Here is a 27,960-nt window from a genome sequence, read left to right as displayed (position 1 = left end):
CTGCTGCTGCTGCTGCTGCCAGGTTCGTGCGCTGCACGCCGGGGTGGGGGGCTCGGCGCCCCAGTGGGGGGAGGCTTCCGAGGGGATCTGCGGGCGCAGAGAGGCTGAGAGAAGGGGCAACGGCGAGGGTAGCACCCGGACGCCGTTGCCTTGGGACTGGAGCTCAACACAGTGAGCTGGGTAAGGGGTGCCATTTACCTTAAGGTTCACGCCTTTAGGGAGAGGCGCGTTCCCGGGAGGCGTGAGGAAGTCTCAGGACTGTGGGCTCAAGTCTCGACCCTGACCTGATGCCCTGGTTCCTTTGTGTGCATCCCCCATGCCTTCTTGTGTTAGTTACAAGTGGGGAAACGGAGTACAGAGAGGGCTACGTTAAAGACTTGCCCAAGATGTGTGTGTGTGTGTGTGTGTGTGTGTGTGTGTGTGTGTGTGTAGGCAGGGGGTGGGGGGTCATGGAAGGCTCATTTAGGTGCTGGGGCCAGACGGACGCAGCAGCCTCACCTCCCCACGCTCCTGGCAGCGTTTTGTTGAGACCCTAAACCATGCCGAGTCCAACGAGTCTCCCAGCCTCCTGCTTTGGTCTCTAGAGGGAAGCCTGTTAGGCCCTCCGAGGGAGAACCCCGCCCAGACTCTCCCCGATCCTCTTAGGGTGGCATGGAGGGTGTGGGGTGCCGCCCAGTCTGTGACTGTGATACATGGGACTAGCTGCACCGCAGGGCTGCAAGGGGTTCCCTGCCGGCGGCGCAGCGCCCACAGGCTCTGGGGAGATGCTTCCAAGCTAGGTACACGCTGTGTGTCTGCTGCTAGTGCTGAGGCTCTCACTGTTCAGGGTCTGGTCCTTTCCATGATCTGTGGCTGCTCCTTTACTTCTGAGGAGGAGCAGGGTGGGCAGGATCCATTCCGCAGCCAGGAGAAGGGAGGTGGGACTTCTCCAAAGATTCCTCTCATTAGCTGCCTGGTTGCCTCCAGATCTGTAATGGGAACAACAGGCAGCTGACCCCTAGGGACCACATCTGTGCTGGGTGTAGCTTGTGGACAGAGGCAATCCCTTAGGGCTCCCAGCAAACCAAGGGTGTGAAGACAGCCTCAGCAGGAACCACGGGCCACTCCTAGAATTCATGGAAGCCCAGTGGGCACCATGGCTTCCAAAGGGACCAGTGGCCATGCGTGGGATGAAGGGTCCCTCTGACCTGGACTGTAGTCTCCTCCTGGCTGCGGACAGAACACCAGGCCCTGGGTGGCCCTGCCAGGAGTCACTGCCCATCAGGGAAGCAGTGAACGGTCGAAGCTAGGCAGACTGTATTTGTGTCATACCCCTCCTTCCCTGTGGTAACAATGAGGGCATCACCGCCATCACGTCAATTCCTACTCATGGTGATGGTGGTGGCGACCCTCTGCACAGCCGGTCCTGCACCAGGCTGGCAACTGGTCTTCCATCTTGTCCAGGGCTTCCTACTTTCCACTGCCCCTCCACTTTACCAAGCATGAGATCCTTCTCTGAGGACTGGTCCAAAGTACATGAAACGAAGTCTCAACACCCTTGGCTCTGAGGAGCATCCTGGCTGTACTTCCTCCAGGACAGGATTGTGCGTTCTTGTGGCCATCCATGGGACTTCCAATAGTCTTCATCAGCACCATCGTTCAAAGGCATCACTTCTTCAGTCTTCCCTAGTCAGTGTCCAGCGCTCACATGCAGACGAGGCCATTGAAAATATCATGGCTTGCCACAGAGCCCACATGGAAGAAGCATACCAACCTGCGAGATCACGAGGTGTCGAAGGGATCAGGTATCAGGCATCAAAGAAGAAAAAATCAGATCATTGTGAATGAGGGGGAATGCGGAGTGGGGACCCAAAGCCCATCTGTAGGCAACTGGACATCCCCTCACAGAAGGATTGTGGGGAGGAGACAAGCCAGTCAGGGTGCAGTGTAGCAATGATGAAAAAATACAACTTTCCTCTAGTTCTTAAATGCTTCCTCTCCACCCATTATCATGATCCCAATTCCACCTTACAAATCTGGCTAGACCAGAGAATGTACACTGGTACAGATAGGAACTGGGAACACAGGGAATCCAGGGCAGATGATCCCTTCAGGACCAGTGGTGAGAGTGGCAATACCAGGAGAGTGGAGGGAGGGTGGGTTGGAAAGGGGGAACCAATTACAAGCATCTACATATAACTTCCTCCCAGGGGGACAGATAACAGAAAAGTGGGTGAAGGGAGATGTCGGACAGCATAAGATATGACAAAATAATAATTTATAAATTATTAAGGGTTCATGAGGGAGGGAGGGAAATGAGGAGCTGATGCCAGGGCCTTAAGTGGAGAGCAAATGTTTTGAGAATGATGACAGCAATGAATGTACAAATGTGCTTTCTACAATTGATGTATGTATAGATTGTGATAAGAGTTGTATGAGCCCCTAATAAAATGATTTTTTAAAAAGGAAAATATCAGGGCTTGCATCAGGGTGCACCACCGTCCTCAAAGTAACAAACTTGTTTTTCAACTCTTTAAAGAGGTCTTGTGCATCAGACTTCCCCAATGCAATGGTCGTTGGATCTCTTGACTGCACTTCCACGAGCATTGATTGTGCACACAAATAAATCCTTGACCACTTCAGTCTTCTCGATTTATCATGACGTTTACCTATTGGTGCAGTTGTGAGAATTTTATTCTTCTTTACAGTGAGTTGTAATCCATACTGAAAGCTACAATCCTGGTCTTCATCAGCAAGTGCCATAATCCCTCCTCACTTTCAGCAAGCAAGGGTGTGTCCTCTGCACATTGCGGGTGGTTAACAAGCCTTCCTCTGATCCTGATGTCACATTCTTCTTCTTATGTTTAAACTTCATTTGCTCAGCAGACAAACTGAATAAGGATGGTGAGATGATACAACCCTGACACACGCCTTTCCTGATTTTAGGCCATCTAGTGTTCCCTTGCTGGGCAGCTGCCCTGGGCCCACGTACAGGGTCTGCATGAGCCCAACCGCATTTTCTGGAATTCCCATTCTTCTCAAGGCTATCCAGTTTGTCATGGTCTACCCCAGGGGTCCTTAAACTTTTTAAACAGGGGGCCAGTTCATTCTCCCTCAGGCCCGTTGGAGGGCCAGACTGTAGTTTTTTAAATACTATAAACAAATTGCCATGCACACTGCACATATCTTATTTTGAAGTAAAAAATAACCAAACGGAGCAAAAACAGCCAGCGGGCCGGATACATGTCCTCAGCAGACCGCATGTGGCCCGCGGGCCATAGTTTGAGGATGCCTGGTCTACACAGTCAAATGCCTTTGCCTTGCAACTCCTTCTGACTGTCTACAGTTTCCAAGGCTGTCGATCATTAGGAGACCCGATGGCCTCATCTATCTCCTGTGCAGTGGGTGCTGAGTTTGAACCACCGTCCTTATAGTTGGCAGGCCTGCTCTTACCTCTGTTACTGTGTGTCAGGGACCCAGCTAAACACGTGACTTGTTCCATCGACCCCTCATAACAACCCCACGAGGAGGTGCATTTCTCATCTTTACAGATAGAGAAAATAAGGGTCAGTGAGGTTAGGCTTGACCAAAAGTGATTTACACCAGATCTTACAGTGATTCAGAGCCTGGGCTGTGTGTGACCTGATGGAGCGCAGTGGCCCTCTTTGTTAGCCTGAAAGGCAGGGGTTCCACAGAGCACCCCTCGCTGGTCAAGGGAGGGCAGGCTAGCGGTCTGTGTGCCTGAGGAGAGGTGGGCGGCGATTTCCCCAGGGTTTCACGGGGCTGCTTCTCACAGTGACCAGCGCCTCTGAGGCCGAGCACCGTCTGTTTGAGAAGCTGTTTGAAGATTACAATGAGATCATCCGACCCGTGGCCAACGTGTCTGACCCGGTCATCATCCAATTTGAGGTGTCCATGTCGCAGCTGGTGAAGGTGGTAAGTGCTGGAGTCATGGCTGCAGGGCCTGGGGCTGCTGGAAGCATCTCTCCCGGGGACAGCCCTGTTTTGGGGATTGACCCACTACCTGCTTTGCTCTTTCTAGGATGAAGTCAATCAGATCATGGAGACCAACTTGTGGCTGAAACAAGTGAGTGAAGCTGGGCCTGGGCACTGCTGCCCCCTGGTGGTGTCCACTTTATTGGCAGCTTGTGAATGAAGAAGGGTCCCATGTGGGCATTGAGCGGAGGCCAGTGACTGACTGGTCTGTCTTCCTGGGCTGGGAAGCACTGCGGGCCCTGGCTCCTGAAGTCATAGACAGACGGACTGACAGACTGCAGCCTGGAGGGAGTGACCTTTCTCCCTGGGACACACAATGGGGTTAATCCAGGCCTATGCCACACCCTGCTCTAAGGCAATGCATGGGACTACCTTCTTCCGACCTTTTAGTTAAAATTGGATGAGGTTGATGGGGTGGAGATGCGGCAGAAGGGTTTTTTTTCTGATCAGTTTGAGACCACAGAAACTGGCTTCTCTGTGCCCTCCCAGGGAGACGTTGTCCAGACACGCAGAGAGAGAAAGAATGGCCCATGGGTTTTGCCAGCTGAGTGCATGGTTCTGTAGACTGAAAGCAGGTGGGCATGGTGCCTGCCCGGGAGTCTGTTGCTCATGTGCCCGCCATGCCCCCATCATCACCTCTTCCCCCTTAGGGGTTCATGGCTCAGACCCCCAAGGTCCACTCCCAAACCCTTCCTGGGCCCTGAGGGGATCATGGCTCTGTCCTCAGAACCCTTCCAAAGCCAACCCCATGGGTCACATGATTGAGCACCTCTTGTTGGGCTTGCTGGAAACTTCTCTCGAGAAGCCTGTATCAGGGGGCTCAGGCATAGAGGAGGCCTGGCCCTGCTCCGAAAGTACCTGGAAAAGCATGACCAGTCTTTATGGGGCTGATGAGGCCCCAGAAAGGGGCTAGACTTGTCTATTGCCAGGCTCTGGCTTTCTCTCTCTCTCTCTCTCTCTCTCTCTCTCTCTCTCTCTCTCTCTCTCTCTCTCTCACACACACACACACACACACACACACACACACACTCTCTTGCTCGCTCTCTCTCATTGCACCCACATGAGAATTTGGACCAGTGTGGTCTGCGACACAGAGGTGGCCCAGTGACACGCAGCAGGGGTGGGGGGTCACCAAGATGCGCCAGGTCAGAAGCCAGGTTGTGCTGGTCCCTCCCCCTGCCTCCCCCAGATCTGGAACGACTACAAGCTGAAGTGGAACCCCTCCGACTACGATGGGGCAGAGTTCATGCGTGTCCCTGCGCAGAAGATCTGGAAGCCAGACATCGTGCTGTATAACAAGTAAGGCTCGGGGCGGCCCATGGCCTCTCGGGGCTGGCAGCTGGGCTCTTGGCTCCCTGCGGCTCACAATCCAGTCTCCCTGCAAGCCTCCCCAAGAAGGCTTGAGTCATTGTTTATTCCTTGAGTGTTTATTGAGCATCTACTCTGTTCCAGGCCCTACAGTGACAGTGGCGAGCAAAACCATTACCCTCCCTGTTCTCCAAGGGTTGATCACATCGCAGGGAAGGAATGTCCAAGCATGCCCTTACAAATGAGAAGGGCGGCACAAGGGGCCATCGTGTGTGTGCGTGTAGACTCTGTCATCAAGGCCTCCCTAACATGTGGCCTTCCTGTAAGTCAGGCCACAGCCGGGCCCCCAGCACACTAGGACCGTGAAAGCATTCATCCTTTCACTCACTAGAGCAGTGGTCCTCAACTTTCCTCATGCCTCCACCCTTTCATACAGTTCCTCGTGTGGTGGTGACCTCCCCCCCCCCCAACCATAACACTATTTTCTTCACTACTTCATCCCTGTCATTTTGCTACTGTTATGAATCAGGTGACCCCTGTGAAAGGGTCGTTTGACCCTCAAAGGGGTTTTGACCCACAGGTTGAGAACCACTGTACTAGATGAATCGGCCCCTGAGTTCACGCCCGTAACTTTTCATGGGTTATTTTACTCTGTGTACCACGTTAGGCTCCATAAAGTCAAGACCATTTTGTACCCACGCTTTATCTCAAAACCAATTCGCTGCTGAGTTCAGTTGCGACTCACGGCAACCCTCCATGTGTCACGTATGTCAGAGGAGAGCTGTGCCCGAGGGACTCTTCAAAGGGGCTGAACTTTTTATCCCCAGACGTCAATCACCAAACCTTTCTTCCGAGGTACCTCTGGGTAGACTCCAACTGTCAACCTTCCGGTTAGCAGCCAAGGGTGTTCAGTAGGTTACTCACTACATATGAGCAGAACACAGATGCATACCCGCATGCATCTGAAGGAAGCAGTCTGTAATTTTACAATGTCATAGATAGATGTTTTAAGATTCGTCTTAGTGTTTGACTAAAACGATTCACTTCACTCACTGTTTGTAGCAACGCTAACAGGAGGAGATGGGGAATTTTGCCAAATCCCGCAGTTCAACTGGTAAAGACGAGAGGGTCATTAAGCACTCACTGATTTATTCTTTTCCCAAGAACACATGGGATGAGTGAATTGCACTCCTTCCCTGAATTGGTGTGTGTAGACTGGACGTAAAGAAGGGGGCACAAGAGAAACCCCGCCAGCGGACAGACCCCTCCTTCTTCCCAGAGCTGTCCTAGAAATCGCATAGCCCTAAGGCTCACGGGGAGCGAGACCGAGGACAGAGACCTCGTTTGGCTGGCGTTCTGAAGACAGGCAGAAATGTTACCCTCACGGTTTGAGTCTGATCCCTGCATTCTTGCTGGCAGCCAGGTGAACAGCTGGGGTGTTTTCAGACATGTGTTTTTAACACTCATGAGAGCCATCACGGGAGGCTTCAAGTCAGATGCAGCGAGGGATGTCCCCTGAAGCTGCAGCTGACATAACACCTTAAAGCGAACCAGCCGACTCGTTCCTGTTTGCCCTCCGAGGCCAGGCTTACTGGTCCCTTCCTGAGGCCTGCCTTTTGCGGAGGCCTTCTCTAATAATACCACCAGAAACACCCTTTTCTCACTTAGACCGAAGCTTCTCCTATTTGGTTTTGGTTATCTGAAGTTTATTTTTGAGCAAAAGCCCCCCGAAGTGCTCATGGACACAAACTACCCCGAGTTCTCACAAGTCCATCAGGGCAGCCTTAGGGCGGATCCTTCAAGGTCACCTTGGCCAGGTGCAAAATCCGCTGCTCCCATTTCCTTCCCTGCAACTCCTCGCCGTCTGCCTGCCCGGAGGATGTGCTCCATCAGGGCTGCCAATATTTGCCCCCCGTCGGAGAATGAAAGGGGCCAATAAGCTAGCGCCACCCTGGGTGGACTGGCACACGTGGTCACCTGATTTTATAAGTAGATTGTTCCTGGTTGCTTGGCGACCCAGAGGGGTTTTTTCCTTCTTTATCTTTCAAGTCTAGAGACTTAACACACCATAAAGAGCCTTGGTGGCACAATGGATTAAGCATTGGGCTGTGAGCCACAAGGTTGGCGGTTCAAAGCCACCAGCCCCTCCTGGAGAGAAAGCTGAAGCTGTCTGCTCTCTTCCAGATATACAGTCTCAGAGTCCCTGGGGCGCCCTTCTGCTCGCTCCTGCGTGTTGCTGGGAGTGGGTATTTGCATGACAAGCCTTCTCTTATCCCAGCAAAGCTTTTTTTTCCTTTGAAAGAATTTTGGATCCTTGTTCTTTTCCATTGCTTTGATCTTCTTCCCGTTTCTGCAGGAATTCTAGTTTCACATCTCTTGGACCTCCTAGGCCTCTGTTCCTTACAGAGTGTTTCTTTCTCTAATTCTTTGACTCAGAGCAGACTCATGCACAAGAGAACAAAGCACCACCACCCGGTCGGTGCCCTCCTCCCGGTCCTTTCCTGGGCTTGAGCTCATAACCACTGTCAGTCCATCTTGTGGAGAGTCTCCCTCTTTCTCACGGCCCCTCTCCTGTCCCAAGCAGGATGTCCTTCTCCAGGGGCTGGAATCTCCTGACCACATGTCCACAGTACAAAGCCGTAGCCTCGCCATGCTTACTTCACCTGCCCCAGACATCCCCACACAACCTCCCCCACACACACACCTGCATCATTACCAGGATGTATTCCAACGCCAGCCCGTGTGGCCAGCATCCGAGAACTGCTGCTTGTGGGCCCCCAAAGCTTGGGGTTTGCACCTCCTTCCCTTCCCCTGACCCCTCCCCCAGTTTCCAGTTTCCAGCCCTGGAACATTTTCTCTGGCGGGGCGGTGGGGGGGTGTCTCTGTTCTTTGGGACAGGAGTTTGGGGGTATTTCTGAAGTTTTTGAGAGCCTAGGAGGCCTGGTGACATCGTGGGTTAGCTTTTGGGGCTACTAGGCACACGCTCAAGCAATTCAAGCCCACTAGCCATTCCGAGGCTGTCTGGGATGCCCTGTAGAGTCACGATGAGTCGGAATTGACTCACAGTCGTGGATTTGGGGGTTTTGTGAGACTAGCCCAACTGATTGGCCCCTCGGCATTCAGTGAATTCTTCAGGCTCCTGTTCTTGCCCACAGATCAGAACCTTTGGGCCTCTCTGTCGTACTGGTTATGTTCAGATTCACGCCCTCTGTATAAAGACTCACTCACTCACTCACTCACCCAATGCCATTGAGTTGATGCTGACTCATAGTGACCCTGTAGGACAGGGGAGAACTGCCCTTGTGAGTAACTAGTTGTTCACACGAGTAGAAATCCTGCTTTCGAACTGCAGACCTTGGGGATCAGAGCCCAGTGCGTAACCACTATGCCACCAGGGCTCCGCCACACAGAGTGGGGCTGTTTGTCTTTTTGAAGGCTGGCCATGTCTAGGTGATTGCATGTCTGGGGTTCTTGGGACATCAGAAGCCCCCCTCTCTCCCCATAGATGTCCAGCAACTGACCCCACACGGGCCCTGCAGATCGCTGCTGATGTTGGCTGTTTGGCCCTGCACGCCCAGAATGTGGGCTGTGGGCGGCCATGTACCTGAGCTTGGTGAATGGTGTTGTCAGCAGGCTCTCCTCTTGTGCTAGACGAGCTGCCCTATTTTTTGAGGGACTTGGGAGAGGTTTACAAAATTAGCATCAGGATCTTGCCCCTCCCGCTCCCCCATTGGAGCCCTTCAGCACCCCCTGGATTAAGTGCTACCTTGACTTTCTTTAACTCATCTCCCAGGCTCTGGTGCAAGTGGGCTCCGTCCTCTCCCAGCTCTGCTGCCCCCACCACCAGCCATCTCTTGGCTCCCTCTTCGGGGAGATCTTCTTTTACCTCTTGTTTATTCAGCCACCCAACACCCCCCCCCCCCCCAGTGTCTGCTGAATGCCGGTGCTCTGTCGGAACCCAGCCCTGCGCTGGGTCTCCATTCTCTCTCTCTCCCTGGGGGAGGTCCGGCTGCCAGCACTGCCTCTCTGCCTTCTGGTCTGAGCAAACGGTAGTGCCTGGGCAGCGGCCGCCGTGATCAGAGTCCCCAAAGGTGAGCAGTGAGCACCAATGATTGCAGGTCTTGGTTCCGTGTGCTGCTGGGACAGGAATGCCGCAGCCAGGGGGCTTTGAAGGACACGGTTATGGTCCGACGGTGCTGGTGGTGCCCTCCCCCACCCTGGGATCTCAGGGACCCCTGTGTTCCACTGGTTACCTTCAGACCCCCTTGCCGAGGCTTCAGAATGGGCTCATCTTTCCTTGGAGCATTTCCCTTCATTCCGAGCCTGGGGCTCTGCAGCCAGCAGGACTCTACACTCTCTTCTATGGCAGCCTTGTGGTCCAGCTCCTTGTCCACATCTGCTGCAGCTCTGCCGGGAGCCCTGGTGTTCCTTGATGCCTGGGCTTGTGGCAGTCCGCCCCACAGCACCTGTCTGTGTCTCTGCAGGCCTGTGTGTCTGTCCTGCTATTTTTTGTTGTTAGAGCCCGTTGAGTCTGTTCCAACCCTTAGCAACTGTATGCACAACAAAAGAAGCACTGCCTGGTCCTGCACCATCCTCACGATGGTTCCCAGGCGCAAGCCCATTGCTGCAGCCATGGTGTCAGTCCAGCGCCCGGGTCTGTCCTCCCCACTCACTCAGATTTATTATTTGTCCTCTTCTGTTCTCTTTCTAACTCCAAAGTGATTGGGTTTAGAATCCACCTTGCTGGTCTGACTCATTCTGCTTAATTAGATTAGACTGCACGAAGGAAGCTCATTCGTGACCTTCGATCACCGGTCAGGTGGTTATGTTCACTACATAGGATTTCATTGTGGAAGGTAGCTTGCTCTACTCAAGGCCCGCGGATTCAATGGCATGTCTCACTCGTACCAGCACAAGGCCCCGCATGTCCATTGTAACAGCAGCTAGTGTTCGGTCAAACAACCGGGTACCATCGCCCAGCCAAAGGGACACCTCAAGTTCACCATCGTGCCACAGTCAGCAGCTACAAGGTGGGAGTTTCACCATTGACGGGGGAGCCCGAGATGGGCCCCAGAGGGTTGTGGGGCTTGGGTGAGTCTCCCTCCGCATTGCCAGCTCGTCAGCCCCCTCCCCTCTCTGGGCCTCAGTCTCCCCAGAGGTAAAATGAAGTAGGGCTCAAGATGGTGTCGGTAGCACTCTTAACTCTCGTAGTTACTGTTTCATTAATGGTTCCGCACTATCTACCTCGTGGTGAGGGCTCAGGCAGTGTGAACAGCTGGGCTGAATGACATGTCACATGCCTCTCCGCCCTTGCAGTGCTGTGGGGGATTTCCAGGTGGATGACAAGACCAAAGCCTTACTCAAGTACACCGGAGAAGTGACGTGGATCCCTCCGGCCATCTTTAAGAGCTCCTGCAAAATTGATGTGACCTACTTCCCATTTGATTACCAAAACTGCACCATGAAATTTGGCTCCTGGTCCTACGACAAAGCGAAAATCGAACTGGTCCTGATTGGCTCCTCCATGAATCTCAAGGACTACTGGGAGAGTGGCGAGTGGGCCATCATCTGGGCCCCCGGCTACAAGCACGACATCAAGTACAACTGCTGCGAGGAGATCTACCAGGACATCACGTACTCCCTCTACATCCGGCGCCTGCCCCTCTTCTACACCATCAACCTCATCATCCCCTGCCTGCTCATCTCCTTCCTGACCGTGCTTGTCTTCTACCTGCCCTCCGACTGTGGCGAGAAGGTGACGCTCTGCATCTCGGTCCTCCTCTCCTTGACTGTCTTCCTCCTGGTGATCACCGAGACCATCCCGTCCACCTCTCTGGTCATCCCCCTGATCGGGGAGTACCTCCTGTTCACCATGATCTTTGTCACCCTGTCCATTGTCATCACCGTCTTTGTGCTCAATGTGCACTACAGGACCCCCACCATGCACACCATGCCCCTGTGGGTGAAGACCGTCTTCCTCAACTTGCTTCCCAGGGTCATGTTCATGACCAGGCCAGCTGCCAACGAGGAGCACGCTCAGAAGCCCAGGCCCCTCTACAGCGCCGAGCGCTCCAACATGAATTGTTTCAGCCGCCCAGAGGCCAAGGGCTGCGAGGACGGCCATCCCTGCAGGGACAGGCTGTGCGGCGTCTGCCACCACCGCCGGATCAAGATCTCAAACTTCAGCGCCAACCTCACGAGAAGCTCCAGCTCCGAGTCTGTCGAGGCCACGTTCTCCCTCTCTGCTTTGTCACCAGAAATCAAAGAAGCAGTTGAAAGTGTTAAATATATTGCTGAAAATATGAAGGCACAAAATGAAGCCAAAGAGGTAAGGGTGTGTGAAGTATTGTTAGAGCAACCATTCGTTCATTAGCTAGACCTCTGTTGACTGGTTTCTTGTGGAGAAAGGCTAGTGGCAGGGGGAGGGACCGAAGGTCTACCTAGGTTCAGAACTGGCTCCTCTCATCACCAAGTGCATGCCCTTGAATGTGTTACCTCCCCTCTCTGGGCTTGTTTCTCATCTGTATAAAGGGGTGATAAAGCTCATGAGTATATGGTCCCCCAAAGTCAGCCACTGGGCTGGCAGAAATCTGGGCCACTAGCACAGCCAATGCCAGGGACAGTGGATTAGGGGCTAACCTGGGAAAGAGTATAAGGCCAGATCTCCAACCAGGACTCAGCTGAGCTTACATTTCTTTTGCAGCTTACATTTTTATTTCTTCTTTCCCGGGTGGTTTCCCCTGCCCCCCCCCCCCCCCACTCCTCTGTTGAGCTATAATTTACTGAGTAAACTGCATACCTCGACGAGTGTTTACATTATGTGCCATACCCGTGTGAACGCCATCCAGATCAAGATAAGGAACGTGCTCATGTCCCTTCCCAGAGTCTCCTCCCTCCTTCGTAGCTGCTATCTCTGTCTTCTTTCACCTTGATTAGCTTTGCCTCCTCTGGGATTTCACGTAAGTGAAATAAATATCCTAGCCTGGATTCTCCCATGCCTGATTTCTTGCATCCATCATAGGGTTTTTGAGGTTTATCTTTTGTAGTTATTTCTTTTTCATTGGTGTGTTACTATTCCACACTCTGACTGTCCCAGACCTGCTTGTTTAGCCTAGAGTTGCAGGGCATCTAATTCTTTCCAGAAAGAAAGGGGTATTATGAATTAGGTTGCTAGAAGCACTTTTACACGTCATGTTTTCACTCAAACCGACTTCTCGTGGCTCTGAATGTGGGAGTGCCGCTGCTCGCTCATTGGGGGGAATGCATCTTTAACTTTAGCAGGTACTATGGTTTTCCCAAGTGCCACGCCAGCTGCCCCTGCCAGCTTGAGGCCCAGCTGCCCCCACCCTTGGCTACATGTACCATAGTTCTCGCTGCTGTTGGACTGGGCATTTCCCGGCTGAGCAATCATGTTGAGCTCTTTTTCAGATGCCTGTTGGACACATTCTCCCTTCTTTGGTGAGCTTTTTGGCCCATTTTTTAGTTGGATGGACTGATTTCTATTGTCAGCTTATGCTGAGAAGAATGGGAAGTACCTGCAATAGAGAGAGTTTGACCCTTATGTTGTGGGTCTGACTGTGACATGTTCCTCTGTTCAACCCCCACCCCCACCCAGTTACCAGCATCACATCGATGCTTTTATAACCATCTCTGCTCCAAATTTAATTGGCTCTGTCTTAAGTTGATTATTCACAAAGAACTAATTAGTGGGATGATTTCAGCTCCTGATGCACTGGAAATAATTAACATTGGTAGCAAAATGTCAAGAAGCCTCTTCAGACAGCTTGGAATGGCACACACAAGTAGAGGTGGCAGTGGCGGCAACAGCCCTCATCTCCCCACTGCCATGCATGTGAGCAACGCTGAGCATGTCAGTGACAACACGACACCGCCAGCCGATCCCAGACATACAGCCCCAAAACCAGGCCCTCTTTTACCTGCAGCTGCAGTGGTTTTCCTGACATACAAATTTTGCAGGACAAAAAATTTTTTTTTTTTTAAAGTAGCTACAGAACCTGCTTAAAGTTCAATCAAATACCTCATGGGATTTGGGTCCTTGGTTTGGAGATTTAGGGACTTGGTTTTGTGGGACATCCAATGAGTTGACCTAGTAACGTGCTCAGTGCTTCTGTTCTAGCTCCTAGTTCACTGCATAGTGCCTTGGGTCTTCCAAGCTTACGTGAGGCTCCGGAGCACCAGAGAGGTAGGAATGCCAGCAACAGGAGGATATAGGATGTGTGACAAATTAACTCCAGGAAGGACTGCCTCCTTTGCCAGGAGATCAAATGAACTGGATGGTGTCCGGCTACCATCACTGAACATTTTGATCAAAGACTCCACAGAAAAATCCTGATCAAAGGGAGGAGATGCTGAACAGAATCTCAAATTCTCATGGGCTCCAGAGTTCCTAGAGTTAGAGTGATAGCTAGTCTCAATGGGTGCCTGTTCTCTGTTCTTTACCACAACTGAACTCTCCTTCACTCAGAAATGATCCCCTGAGTACCCATCTCAGGGCTGGGAGAGGACATACACGGAGGGGCCAAAGAGGCAGGGAGAAAAGAGCACAACTCCCAAGTTCTCCTCACCTTCCACTCTCCCCCCCCCCCACACACGGGGCCCTCCTGACTGGACTGACACCCTGTGAAAAAGAATGAGGTAAGGGTGGAATCTGAACACTAATTTCACAAGCAAGGAAGAGAATCAGCAGCAACAGAGGCCCATCCCTATGAAGATAAGGTCAGACATGCCCTCCACCTTCCAACCCGTATTAACAACTGACACCAGCCTTCTCTCTCATACACACATTCAGTACTTCTCAACTGGGTTCAAGAATTCCTTCCAACGGTTGCATAGAATTCACAGGCCGTACTCACGATTGTGGGGTTTATTAGGGAAGTTGACAGATTACAATTCAGGTAAGAAATACTCAGGATACAATTGTTCAGTCAGGACAATATCCTCTCTACCATACCCACAGGCAGACCTCTTTCTGGTCCTCAACATCTTAGACTGGCTTCTACCCTGCTCAGGCCATGTGACAGAACTTTTTTTAGGGCTGCCAATAGATGCCAAAAGGGCATACCACTCAACCATAAATTTCAGCCTAAGGGCTCAGCTCTAGCTCTGGGTCAGCAAATATAGCTCTTCCAATTAAGTGCCTGGAGGCATTGCAGTCCATGGCTGTCTCGTGCTCTGGCTCTAGGTTCTCCTGATTGCTACTCTGCACTCTTCTGCATAGAGAGCTCAAGGTCTAAAGGGGATGCTGCACTCCTAGCTCTTCTGCTCCCTGCCTTGTTTTATGCCTTGCAGGAGGCAATCGTAATCCTGTTAACAGCCACTCACCTAAATCCCCAGCCATCTCTTACCCAGATCCATCAGGAAAGTGTTATTTGGTCCAAGCTACAGAGGGGAACCCTGGTGGTGTCGTGATTATGAGTTGGGCTGTGATCTGCATGATTGACAGTTTGAAACCACCAGGAGATAAGACAGGCCTTCTAGTCCCCTAAACAGTTACAGTCTCAGAAGCCCACAGGGCGTCCCTATGACTCCGTACTGGTGCTTGGCTTTTTGGACAGAGGCTATGACTAGAAGCGCCATATTAAGGAGTTCACTGCACTGCACACTCACCAAGCCATACCTTCCCAGACTTCGTCTTGTAAGGACTCTCTCCTTTCATCTCTGCAGCATCTCTAGGGTTAGACTGAAGAGGAAATTAGTAGCTTGGGTTAGTTCACCATTTTGCCCATTCAGTTCCAAGGTTTCCAGAGACTTGCCAACTGTCATTGTGCTCTGAAAAGGCTTTCTCAAGAACTCACTGCCATCGAGTCAAGGCTGACTCATATCGACTCCTGTGGGATTCCGAGACAGTAACTGTTCACAGGAGTAGAAAGCTCTTTCTCCTTTGAGTGTGAAGCTTCGATGCAGTACTATTCATATTACTAAATGAGACCCAGCCCCGTCTTTTTTCATTAGCTTAAACCACGCAAAGTGTTGTGAGAGGGAGGTGTCTGCTTGGATACGGGCTTTTTAAAGTCAGCATTAATATTCTAGTTACTGTTTGGGAAGACACGATACCAGGCACATTGTATAATTCTCACAGTGATCCTGCGAGGTATGTACTATTCTTTCATTATCCAGATGAGAAAGTTGAGGCTTGGAGAAGTCCATTTACCCAGATTCTCACACCTGGAACGGGGCGGAGCTGGGATGACAGTGAAAGCTGTCTCCACGCTCGCCCACTGCCTCCGAGAGCTTGGGGTGTAGCAGGTAGCAGTGGACAAGAATCACAGGAGCTATTGCTTACTTGAAGCACTTTCCAAGAAAAGCCCTCGGGATTCCAGAAAATGCCTTGTGGCAAACAGGTCCTTATGGTTCTAATTTTACCTGTGACTTCTTGGTGTCACCAGAGGACACATCCACTGGAGCTCAGCGTGAGGGAATAAAATAATCTCTAGCGGTCATTTCAGGGCACTGAATTAAATTACCAAGTCACATGCTGCCTCTTGATTATGTGATTATTTCTTCAGAGTCAGTTGATTCATGGTTTCTCTCCCTGAACTCAATTACAGTTCCTTTGCTTTCTGAGTTGTCTAGGAGTATAATGAGCACACAGCTCGCCTTCCTAGTTCAAGTTGAACATGAAGCTGCATGGGACAGCCATGGCATCTCTTCCCGTCATTTACTTTTACTGCTGGCAGTTACTGATGCGCAGCCCGCCCCACAGCTGCACCGCATTCCATGACACGGTGACCTTAAGAATAGAAGTGGACATCTCGTCAGTAGGGCTTCACTGTGAGGATGGTAGGATGGCCTTATCCTGAAGTGCTTCTTTCATTTCGGGTCAAGGTGACAGATAGTCAAAGGAAATTAGTATCCACAACTGACGACTGAAAGAAAGTATTTTTAAGTAATGGTAGATGATGCTGAATGGTCATATTAGCCACTCCAGAATCCTTCCAGAACTAGAAGTGAAGTAACTGGTTTGACTAACTTTATAAATTGGAATCTGGTTTATTTTTTGGGGGGGGAGAAATATATAATCGATATTGTATATTACATATTAATTTATGATCACATAAATTAATATAATTCTATATTTAATATAATTTTATATTTTTAATATAATGAACACATTAAGATATTCTGGATTTTTTATTTTTTTTAAATCATTTTATTAGGGGCTCATGCAACTCTTATCACAATCCATACATACATCAATTGTGTAAAGCACATTTGTACATTCATTGCCCTCATCATTCTCAAAACATTTGCTCTCCACCTAAGCCCCTGGCATCAGCTCATTTTCCCCCCTCCCTGCTCCCATTCCCTCATGAACCCTTGATAATTTATAAATTATTTTGTCACATCTTGTACTGTCCGACGTCTCCCTTCACCCACTTTTCTGTTGTCCGTCCCCCAGGGAGGAGGTTATATGTAGATCCTTGTAATCGGTTCCCCCTTTCCATCCCACCCTCCCTCCACCCTCCAGGTATGGCCACTTGCACCACTGGTCCTGAAGAGATCATCCGCCCTGGATTCCCTGTGTTTCTATCTGTACCAGTGTACATCCTCTGGTCTAGCTAGATTTGTAAGGTAGAATTGGGATCATGATAGTGGGGGGGAGGAAGCATTTAGGAATTAGAGGAAAGTTTTATATTTCATCGTTGCTACATCGCATGCTGAGTGGCTCATCTCCTCCCCAAGACCCTTCTGAAAGGGGATGTCCAGTGGCCGACAAATGGACTTTGGGTCTCCACTCCACACCAGTCCCCTCATTCACAATGATATGATTTTTTGTTCTGATGATGCCTGATACCTGGTCCCTTCGACACCTCATGATCGCACAGGCTGGTATGCATCTTCCATGTGGGCTTTGTTGCTCCTGAGCTAGATGGCCGCTTGTTTACCTTCAAGCCTTTAAGACTCCAGACGCTATATCTTTTGATAGCCAGGCACCATCAGCTTTCTTTGCCACATTTGCTTATGCACCCATTTGTCTTCAGCAATCTTATCAGGGAGGTGAGCACACAATGATATGATTTTTTGCTCTCAGATGCCTGATAACCGGTTCCTTCGGCACCTTGTGATCACACAGGCTGGTGTGCTTCTTCACACTTAAAATTCTTATAACAATCTATACATCCATTGTGTCAAGCACTTTTGTACCTATGTTGCCCCACCATCATTTCCCAAACATTTTCTTTCTACTTGAGCCTTTGGCATCAGCTCCTATTTTTAAAATTTTTTTCAGCTCCTATCCCTCCCCATCCTCCCACCCTCATGATCCCTTCATAATTTATCAATTATTTTCGTTTTCATATTTTACACCATCTCCTTTCAAGGATATTCCTCATTTGAATGGAGTTATCATGACAATATTCTACACCTGTTGGCTCAACTGGGTTCAGAGAGACTTGAGGCTGGCAGAGTCCCTTGGATGCCATCAATTAGAGAACAAAGTGCCTCACCTAATAGAAACAAGGGGGCTTCTGCGATCGAAACAGACTGACCATTTAACATCAAAATGTGTTCCCTTCATGCTTTCCTTCCCTCTTTGACATGTTTTGTTTTCCAGATTCAAGATGACTGGAAGTACGTTGCCATGGTGATTGACCGCATTTTTCTGTGGGTCTTCATCCTGGTGTGCATTTTAGGGACAGCAGGATTGTTTCTGCAGCCCTTGATGGCCAGGGATGACATGTAAGCACCAAACCACAACACGCAGGCGCCGGAGGAGCGTGGGAGAGGGCTGTCACTGAAGAGTGACGCACTTCCCATGATGATACTTTGTTCCTGGCATCTCAAGGTTTACCTGCTGTCCTGATTTCTGTCGAATGAATAAACAAATAAACAAACAAAGCCATGCAAGAAAAAGTTAGTATTCATTGTGGATAAATGAATATTTAGTCTTTTTAATAAAGTGGAGAATAAAAAAAAGTCCAAGTATAATTCTTCCACAGCATGCTGTGCCAAGGGACAGATAAAAATGGGTAACTATTAAAACTGCCCCCAAAACACCTCCTCCCTCCGCCCCATTTTGCAGTGGTTGATACAGACAAACAAACAGGAAATCTACTTGCTCCGAAATGTGAAATTTGTTTGGTCAGGATTTCAGATTTCCCAATGAGCTTTCTTAGGTAGCTCCCAGTCTTTTTAAAGTACCACACCCCACCCCGCAGACCAGTTCTCACCATGAATTTCATGTTCAGGGGTAAGGGAAAGCTCCATTCTCCATTCTTACATACGTCTAGATAATTCTGCCATGTGAACCGATGCCTAATCACATTCACACAGTTGTGTTACTGAACTCTTAAAGCAAGGTTTCTGCTGAAGCACTGTTGGCATCTGGGGCCAGGTGATTCTTTGTTGTGAGCAGTGGGGGCCGGGGGCTGCCCCATACATCATAGAACCTTTAGGGAGCCATGGTGGTATAATGGTTATCTGCTGGGCTGCGATCTGAAAGGTCAGCAGTTCAAAACCACCAGCTGCTCCAAGGGAGAAAGACACTACTCTAGTATAGTTCCAGTCTCAGAAGCCCACAGAGGCAGTTCAACCCTGTCCTACAGGGTCACTGTGAGTTGGCATTGCCTCACTGGCAGTGTGTTTTTGTGAGTTCAGTAGCACCCTGGCCTCTGCTCACCAGATGCTAACAGAACCACTCCCCCAGTGTGACAACCAGAATGCCCTCTTGGGCAAAATGGCCTCCAATTGAGAACCATACCTTTTAGACCAGGGGTGGGGAAGTCCGGTCCTGGGCTGTACACGACCTTCCAAACATCAATCCCAGTGAAGCCCACCTGCGCCATCGCTTGAAGGCTGGGTTACTTAGCATGTGGCCAGTGTGGCCCTTGGCAGAGACACAGCTCCCCACCCCAGTGTTGGACCATGTGTTCCGGCCCACGCTACGACGCTTCTGGAGCTGACTGACCAGGGACAGATGCGGACTCACAGACACGATGTTGGGCTTTTCCCTAGTGGCTCTCGTGTTTTTCCTAATGCAAAAATAAACTCACAAAAGTGCCACCCGCTGTGACTCATGTTTCAGTTAAGCCAAGTGGAAGATTTTTATAAATTGCATTTATACATCAAAATCTTAAGTAACAGCAATGGAGATATAAGAGTGATCAGGGATGATGGCATGCCAAGATAGCTGACAAGCAACTTACATTCATCAAACCAGAATTTCATTCAGATGACATGAAACACCTGCCTACTGTAAAATGCAAATTCGATCGGGACCTCTCTGCCTTCCAAAGAGTGCTGACATGAACGGAGATGGGTGACTTACTCTACACACAAGAGTTACAAGGGCTAAATTCAATCCAACATTCCAGGTTTGGCTTTTCTGGTCATAGTCGCATAGGGACATTTAGACGGAACTTGCTTGTCTGGGATCCATTCGTTATACGATACGAAGACTTAATAGTAAAACTAACTTCGGTCAGCAGCCTGTGCAGCCCTGAAACTTGATCACTGTAATTGTTAGAGAGACAGAAAAACGGAAACATTCCAGATAGTCACAATATGCTTATATCAGATTCGACTGTTGTGCCATCTTTAATCTCAGTAAGATGGTTTTCTTAGAGAACGCTTTAAGCGCATCCATAGACATGGTTTGAAAATGCGACTCATGTCATGGCAGCGGACTCGTCTCTGATCAAAGAAGCCCTGGCAGCACTGTCGGTTAGGCATCAGGCTGCTAGTGGAAAGGTCCGTGTTAAACCCCCTAGTTCTCCTCAGAAGACACATGAAGCTGTCTGTCCCTGGAAAGATCTACAGCCTCAGAAACTATATAGGGTCGCTGTGGGTTGGAGTCCACTCGGAGACCATTAGGTTCGGAAGGCTTTTGGATTCTACGGTCAAGGATCAAGAAATACTAGCACAATTTATCGAGAACATGGTGTATTAAATGTAGACAATGTGGCCTAGGGAGTTGAAGCTAACATTAAGAATGTGCCGCTGCATGTCCAAGGAGTTGCCTGGTACATGATTCTCCAAGGGAGCTATAGAAAGGTAACGCAATGGCTATTCAGCATGGGCATCTAAAGAATAAACCCACCGCCACTGAGTGGACTCCCGACTCGCGGTGACCCTGCACAGGGGTTCCAGGGCTGGAAGTCTTTAGGGAATCTTTACGGAAGCAAACAGCCTCCATACCGCCTCCAGCTTTCTCCAGTAAAGCAGCTGGTGGGTCTGCAGCTCCTAGGCCAACACTTACCCAGCATGACCACCAGGGTACCTGACCTAAAGACAAAACACATGGGACCAAGGAGTTCCCCATTCCCATTCTTCATCTGTGAACCAACAGGGTTCCAGAAAGCAGCGCCCACGAGATTGTGATCATACTACGTATGACAGCACATTACACTGAAGATCAGTGATAGCCAGAGGATCCAGACTTAAACATCCAGCGTCACCAAATATTGGTGTTGAAATGAGGCTTCAACGCCAGCTGGTGTTTCTCAGCGTAATCAAAACATGCGCTTCACTGTTTGCTACTAGGTCGAATGACTTGCCAGGACACAGCTCCGGGTGTTCACTAGTAGCTCGGGTAATATTTGGGTGCTGGCTTCCAAAGGGCAAACGTGATTAGGTCGCTTCTTACTCTCGGTCATGCAGGCAGGTGTCCTAATGCACAGTGCAGTAAGGGAAGCTGATTTTAGCAGCTACTAGCCTGTTCAAGCTAACGTTTTCATCCATGTCAACCAGGTGCCTTAAGAGACACGGGCCTTTAGGTAGGTAAAGTCATAATACAGCCCTTTGTGAAGTATCACTTGTTTGCATTTCCAATATGCACGGGCACAATTAGGTTTGCCCATTTATAAATGACAGGAGCAAAAAGACCAAGAGATCCAACAATTGAAACCAGTAGAAATGTCCACAGAAACATCCGGTCGAGAACCTGGGCTATGAATTTCCAATCTTCTACAATCTGTCGAAAAACAGACACAACTATGTTAAATACACCATTAAAAATCACATGGACATTTAAAAATATAACTCATTGAGGAAGTGCACTGTTTCCCAAACTAGGATGATGGGGGTGGAGGGGGGGGCTGCAAAAGCAGATGCCTACACTTTATCCCGGATCATGGGCTATAGTTCAAACATTTTCAATTGCCACAGGGGTGCTGAATAATTTCCCCCAAAAGGGGGATGGTAGGCCAAATAAGCTAGAACCTATGGGTCAGACGCTAACTCTAAACAGTAAGTACATCTCTATACTCAGTCCAGGGAAAGAATCTACCCTCTCGAGGTATTAAAGACTCTATAAAATGCATTAATTATACATCCACTTAAGGAGTCCTGGCGGTACTACAGGTTAGGCACTGGGCTACTAGTCACAAAGACAGCAGTTCAAACCTCCCGTGGCTCCGCAGGGGAAAGAGAAGGCTTTCTGCTCCTGTAAAGTTCTTTACAGTCTCAGAAACTCTAGATAGCGTCACTGGAAGTTGGAATTGAGTCAATGTCAGTGAGTTTGGTTGGGACTTTATACATCCACTTAGACAGTACCCTGGCAGTGCTGTGTAAAGACTCACCGTCACGGAAACCTTATGAAGTTGTTCTACTCTGTCCTCTAATGTTATGCATCTGAATCAGTAGTGGATTGGTTTAGTTTGGGTTATACATCCACTTATAATACATGGTGTTTTTATAAATTCATAATAAAAACCCAAATATTTATTCTACTTGGATATCATTTTTAGTGTATAGAATTGTTTCAACCCAGTAGTGTTTACTTGTTTTACCTTTTTTGAAGACAATCTAGCCTGAGGTTAATTTTCTGCCAATTCAAAAGTTGGCCCAGGATAATACGTATTAGAAAGACATTACTCTTCCTCTCCCTTTACCAAGTTTATTTTCATTTTAGCTGTCCTAGGGACTAGTTTGTAGGATCCCAGATGCCGTTGTGGGCTATGCATTAAACTGGTCACCACAAGGTTAGTGGTTTGAACCCACCAATTACTCCTCGGGAGAAAGATGAGGTTGTCTACTCCTCTAAAGAGTTAAAATTCCAAAAACTCAAAGGGACAATTCCACCCTGTCCTGTAAGATCACCATGAGTCGGGATTGGCTGGGTGGCAGTTTAGGGGCTGTTGTCACCTACATATGTGGAGGCCACATTGGGCGGCCCTGGAGCTCATTTCCTCCCTTGTTGCAGCTCTTGCAGAGGTGGCTTAGTGGGTCAGAGTTCCGTCACAGGGGGGCTGTGGAGACCAGCCGCTGAGTGCCAAAGGCTCCCCTTCCTATGAGGCCCCTTCCTTGACCAAAGGCTTCCCTGGCCCCTCCAAAAAAAACAACCAACCAAACCCCAAACTCACTGCCATCAAGTCTGCACTGACTCATAGTGACCCCGTAGGGCGGGGTAGAACTTCCCCTGTGTGTTTCCCAGACTGTAACCGTTTCCCCCCAGGTGCTCTCCCATAGCCAACCTTGCCAATCATAGCCCAGTGCTTAACCTCTATGCCACCAGGGCACTCTGGCCCTTCCATTAACCCTTAATTAATGTGGGGAGCCTCTAGAGGAATTGTGCCCCAAATGGTGGGATAGAGAATTTTAGGGATTAGAAACCTCTACTATTGCTCTGCTTCTGAATCTGCCCCCAGGAGCAAGGCAGGGAATGTCATCTTGAATACCTACACTACACATTAGAGACATTTATTAAATTTCTTCTCAACCTAAATCATTATCTAATGAATATTTTCATTTGTAAAGACTCCTTTGAGAGCCTCAGACTTTGGACACTCATTTACTAGAACCAAATTCAAACTGTTCAGATCTACAAACATAAAAAGTTTGTTAAAAATAGCTACCAAATGGGTGCCATAGAAAAGTGGTGAAGAAATTAGGTGGAGCATCTGGGGTCTTAAAGACTTATTTCCAAACAAGCAGCCATCTGAGTGAGATGCCAACTGGACCCAAGGATTATCAATGATATCATCCAAATCCAAAGGAGGGAATGAGATCAGGGCTTAAGTGGTGAGATTCTGGTGTGCAGAAGGCTACGGATGACAGTGGAAGCCCAAAATACATATGCAGGGTCTCCGCAAGGACTCTGATTTCCCCGGAACCTTAATCAAGGGAGAGGGAAAACCTGGTGATCAGACAGAGTGGATTCAAATGATAAATTGGTCTCGAACAGCTAAACACCTTGTCCCTGCACTAATCTCTCTGGTACACGCTGGGCTTGGTCGGGGTACATGTGCATATATATTTCACATCCGGGCTGATCTCTGTTGTACTGTGTCATTGCGGGTTGCCTTCTTGACCTCTGTTACGTGTTTTTCTGTGTTTTTCGGTAGATGAAACCCAGGATAGCTGGATCTACAGAGACAACAACTAGAATAAGGGTCCGGGCAGGAGGAGGGGGAAAGGGGAGCCGATAGCAAGGAGTTCCAGAAGGAAGAAAGTGTTCTGAAACTGCTGTGGTGGCAACTGTGCAGTAGAGCTTGATGTGACGGAACTATGGGGTGGAATGATGTCCAGATTAGCTCCTAATAGAATGGTTTTTGGTAGGGGCAGGGAGCCATCAAATAGTCCTTTGGGGGAAGGGGTGTTATTAGATTTGTTCCTGCTGCTTCCCACACATGCCAGGAATTTTCCACTAAAAAAAAAAATCTTTAGAAATTAGCATCCAGATAACCTTCATGGGGCCCATCCAAAGCCATTTCAATTGTGAAAAGAGTGCCATTGTCATAGCTTTAAAAATACGACGCCATCTAAAGAATAGCAACAAGACTGAACGTTGACATCCTTTGAGAGGAAACGCACTGCCATCAGGTTGATTCCGACTCACGGTGACTCTATAGGTACCGACTAGAACTCCCCTTCTGGGCCCCCAATCCTTGGAGTGGTTACAGGAGCAGAATGCCTCATCTCTACCCAGCGGGTGGCTGGGGGGTTGTAATGACTGCCTTGCAGTTCGCAGCTCAATGCGGAGCCCCCTCTACCCCCTCAAACTCCAACCTAGTCCATTATGATTTGCTGCTCCTCGATCCTGGCATGCTGAAAATACACATGTGTAGTTCCTGAAATGAGGAGCCCCTGCAGTTCGTGCCTCTGCAGCGGTTAAGTGTGAGGCCCTCACGTCATTACCAAGCTCCCGAGGGACACTGATGCACAACAAGCACATCGGAACAACTCACTCCTTTATTTTAATTTTTTAAGTGGATCATTAAAGGGTTTATTATGGACATGTTTTTCTTGACTATATTTATAAAGCCTAAATTAGGCTTAGTCTGTAAAAATCATCACTTTCAAGCCACCGTAAGGCGGCATTAAGAAACAGCGTTGGTGACGATTTAATGCAAACAACTGAACATGTCCGAGTCAGAAAAGCATATGGCAAGATTGCAATTCGTCAGACAAACAGAGCAGCACGATGTAAATTTTTTTTAAAGGCATTCAAGAGGCTAGTGAGGGGACTTTAGACCCTACATCCGTGCACTTGCCTCATTTTGCAGGTGTCCTCACTGAAACATTAGTATAGGAAAGATCTGCTCTGGGGCAGTGTGTCAACATGCCTGGTCCTCAAGCTACGCTTAGACTTAAGGGCCATGCCCTTCACTCTGTCAAGCTCCCTTGTGACCTTGAGCTCAGCAGAGAAACACTGCAAGGTGCCACAGACCTCTCGGACATCGTTCTCCTTCATGACGTGTCTTGTGATGTAGCGAATAGAATCGAGTGCTGCTTCCAGGGTGTTTCTGGAAGACTGCGATCCACTCTCACGCTCCGCTTCCTCTCTCGGGGGGAAGTACCGGTCCGCATGGCTCCGCATGCAGAGCAGCTTGGGGAGCCTGTGAAGAAAGAGCTTGCGGACCCATGGGGCCATCGCATCGTGGGTGGAGGAAGACCGGTGGTGGATGTTGATGGCGAAGACGGTGACCATGATCGACAGCGTCACGAAGATCATGGTAAACACCAGGTACTCTCCAATCAGAGGGATGACTTTGGAAGAGGAAGGGATGATCTCTTCAATCACCAGAAGGAAGACGGTCAAGGAGACAAGGACGGAGGTGCAGAGACAGATCTTTTCCCCTTCATTTGAAGGAAGATAGAAGACAAGGACGGTTAAAAAGGAGAGCCCGATGCAGGGTATGATAAGGAACAAGGTGTAAAACAGAGGCAGGCGCCTGATGACAAAGGAGTAAGTGATGGATGGGTACCAGCAACAGCTATCCGTTCTGTTCCCTTTGCTCCCCGTTGCGCTCAGAATTTCCCATTCTCCATTGTCAAAAAAGTCTCTCTTGTCCACTTCTTGGTCCTCTAAAATCAAATCAACTTGCGATCCATCGTAAGTCCAAGAGCCGAATTTCATGGAACAGTTTTGGAGATCAAATGGGAAAAATGTCACATCGATGGTGCAGGAACTTTTGTAGCTTGCGGGCGGGGTCCAGGTGACAGTGCCATCGTGCCTGACAACTGTTTTGGTACTGGCGCCTTCAAAACGCCCATCTGCGCTGAAATACACACACACACACATGAACACATACACGTACAGTAAAGATGTAGAAACTACCAAGCTGACATGCAGTTCACACACCCATCGCAAAAGAAAGCCTATAATTCTCAACATGAAACAATTGTTGACTTATTTTAACTACACATCGGGAGGGCACCTGCGTTAGGGACATCTTCCTTAAGTCTCTGGAGTCTACCATGAACGGAACCCCTTCTACACCGACTCCAGAACTCTACATCTATGCCTCACAAGAGCCGAAGATACAAAGAACTCATTTGGCACCCGAAGTATTAGGGAGCTGGTTATACCGCGGACACACACATTACCAGGCACCCCGCATGGGGCTCTTAACCTGTATCCCAAACACTGGACGTTTCTGCTTGGGCAGGAGGCCAAAAAAAAGCATTAGCAACCAGCTGGGCGAGAGAAACGGCAGTGCCTCTCCAACTCTGGCAACAAGTGAATGTGGATCCTCCCGAAGTTTAATCAAAAACTCTGCCCTAAATTCAAGGTCTCTCTGATCTTTACCTTAAAATTCCTGTGATTTCTGCCCACTACTCTGTGATATATCCACAGCTGTTATCAGCGTGTTTCCAATGATGCAAACTCCTGCTTGGGGAACAGCATCAGGTTGCCAAATAGCTTTGCTCATCGCTTACACGGTGGCAAGTGTGGAGGCTCTTTGGGGAGAGTAGTTTAGGATAAACTCAAATACCCAGTCTTCCCCCCGCATGGCACTAGAGGAAAAGAAAACGGACACTCAGGACTGTCCTCTTCCAAGTGAAGGGGGAAAGAAATCCTGAAAATGCACCTGAGTAGGATGCCTGTAACAATGAGCTCGTTATTGTGACACAACTGTATGTCAACTTGAAGACACATCAAGTGTAAGGGTGGTATCCAGCCTGCCAAGGAGGTCTCATAGCCTGATGGTGCCTCCTTGAGAGTGTGACCTTCTCTTAAGGAAGACCCTGAGAACCTCCCTCCCTCTCTCTACCTTCACCTTCCTGCTCACTGGCCACCCTGAGAGCTGCATGGATCCACAAGACTCTGCACCCACCAGCCTGTGATCTTCCTGCACTTTGCATCATTGCATGTGCTGCATGAGTCTAAAGAGGGGTGCATGGACTCGTATTGCACTTGTGGACTTGAGCTGGACTGGGCTGGGATGTTTTCTTGATATCCAATTACTTCTTGATATAAAGCTCTCTCTTACACATAGATGAGCGACACTGGATTTGTTTCTCCAGTCAACCTAGTCTAACGCAATTATTAACCAATGTTTCTTATTGTGGTAAGATACAACGGGATATTTAAGCAAAATGTGAAGGGTACACATTTGGATGTGAAATATGGTCTTGAGTGTGCAAGAAATGCACCCACACACCAATAAACCTGGAAGGAAGTCTGCCAAGCATGTTGTCCAGTAAGTAAGAGTGAATGACCCGCTATCACACATGGGCTGTGTGGTCTTCCTCGACAAGTATGACTTAGCCCCCCTCAGTCTCTGCTTCCTCATCTATAAAATGGGTGCAGCACAGTACGTATCTCATACGTTATGGTGAGACCTAGAAGAAATAAAAATATGAGGCCAAGTAGAGCATAAGTGTGCCATACAAGTAAGCTAATACAAGGAAGTTTCAAAAGGTTGATGGGGAAAATCCCCTTATCTTTGCGTTGCGTTTTTCCACGAATGTTTTGAAGTTCTCTTCCCTTTGTGTGTGTGTGTGGGGGGGGGGGGGGGTTGTTGAGTGCCACTGAGTCTGTCCTGACTCGGAAGACCCTCACCTACAACAGAACAAAGCCCTGCCTGGTGCCATGCCATCCTAGTGGCGGCTTCCAAGTAATGGAGAATGGGGTCGATTAGAGAGACGTTCCGCCCTGCTTCCGTATACCTTTCTGTACTTCCCAAATGGCTGGCACTTTTTGCAACTCAAAGAACGCTTTTCTGATCAGAAAACAACATGCCAAAAGGGGGGAGGGCGGGGTGGGGGTGGGGAATCCACCCGACCTGTTTGCAGGTCTCTGAAACAGAATGTATAAGAGCAACTGGTTCTCCAATGAGACCACTTTCAAAAGGGAAAGGAAACTGCAAGTGATTAATATGAATGCAAGTGTATCACAAAACACATTTATCATATAACTTACTTATCAAACAAAACGATGTCTGGGGTCCAGATTGCATCTGAAGGGACACGTATAATTTTTATTCCACCGTA

At 49.2% G+C, this 27,960-nt stretch overlaps 1 protein-coding gene across 1 annotated transcript; it reads left to right on the top strand.

Moving 5' to 3' along the window:
* CHRNA3 (cholinergic receptor nicotinic alpha 3 subunit) lies at positions 1-21,195 on the top strand. The gene is made up of 6 exons (XM_075535629.1): positions 1-22; positions 3,776-3,915; positions 4,022-4,066; positions 5,165-5,274; positions 10,600-11,611; positions 21,115-21,195. Exons 2-6 carry the CDS (start codon positions 3,895-3,897, stop codon positions 21,193-21,195), a joined length of 1,269 nt encoding a protein of 422 aa, XP_075391744.1. The 5' UTR covers positions 1-22; positions 3,776-3,894.
* Positions 21,196-27,960: the final 6,765 nt, after the last annotated feature.

This window comes from Tenrec ecaudatus, chromosome 17 (genome assembly GCF_050624435.1).
Source record: "Tenrec ecaudatus isolate mTenEca1 chromosome 17, mTenEca1.hap1, whole genome shotgun sequence".
NCBI classification, from domain to species: Eukaryota; Metazoa; Chordata; class Mammalia; order Afrosoricida; family Tenrecidae; genus Tenrec; species Tenrec ecaudatus.
Note: the sequence above shows the minus strand (reverse complement) of the source record. Positions and strands in the feature narration are given on the sequence as shown.

Coding starts and splice junctions, on each gene's coding strand:
- CHRNA3 (XM_075535629.1), top strand. CDS start 3,895: ATGTCGCAGCTGGTGAAGGTG. Junction 3,916..4,021: donor TGTCGCAGCTGGTGAAGGTG/GTAAGTGCTGGA, acceptor TGCTCTTTCTAG/GATGAAGTCAATCAGATCAT. Junction 5,275..10,599: donor GACATCGTGCTGTATAACAA/GTAAGGCTCGGG, acceptor CCGCCCTTGCAG/TGCTGTGGGGGATTTCCAGG.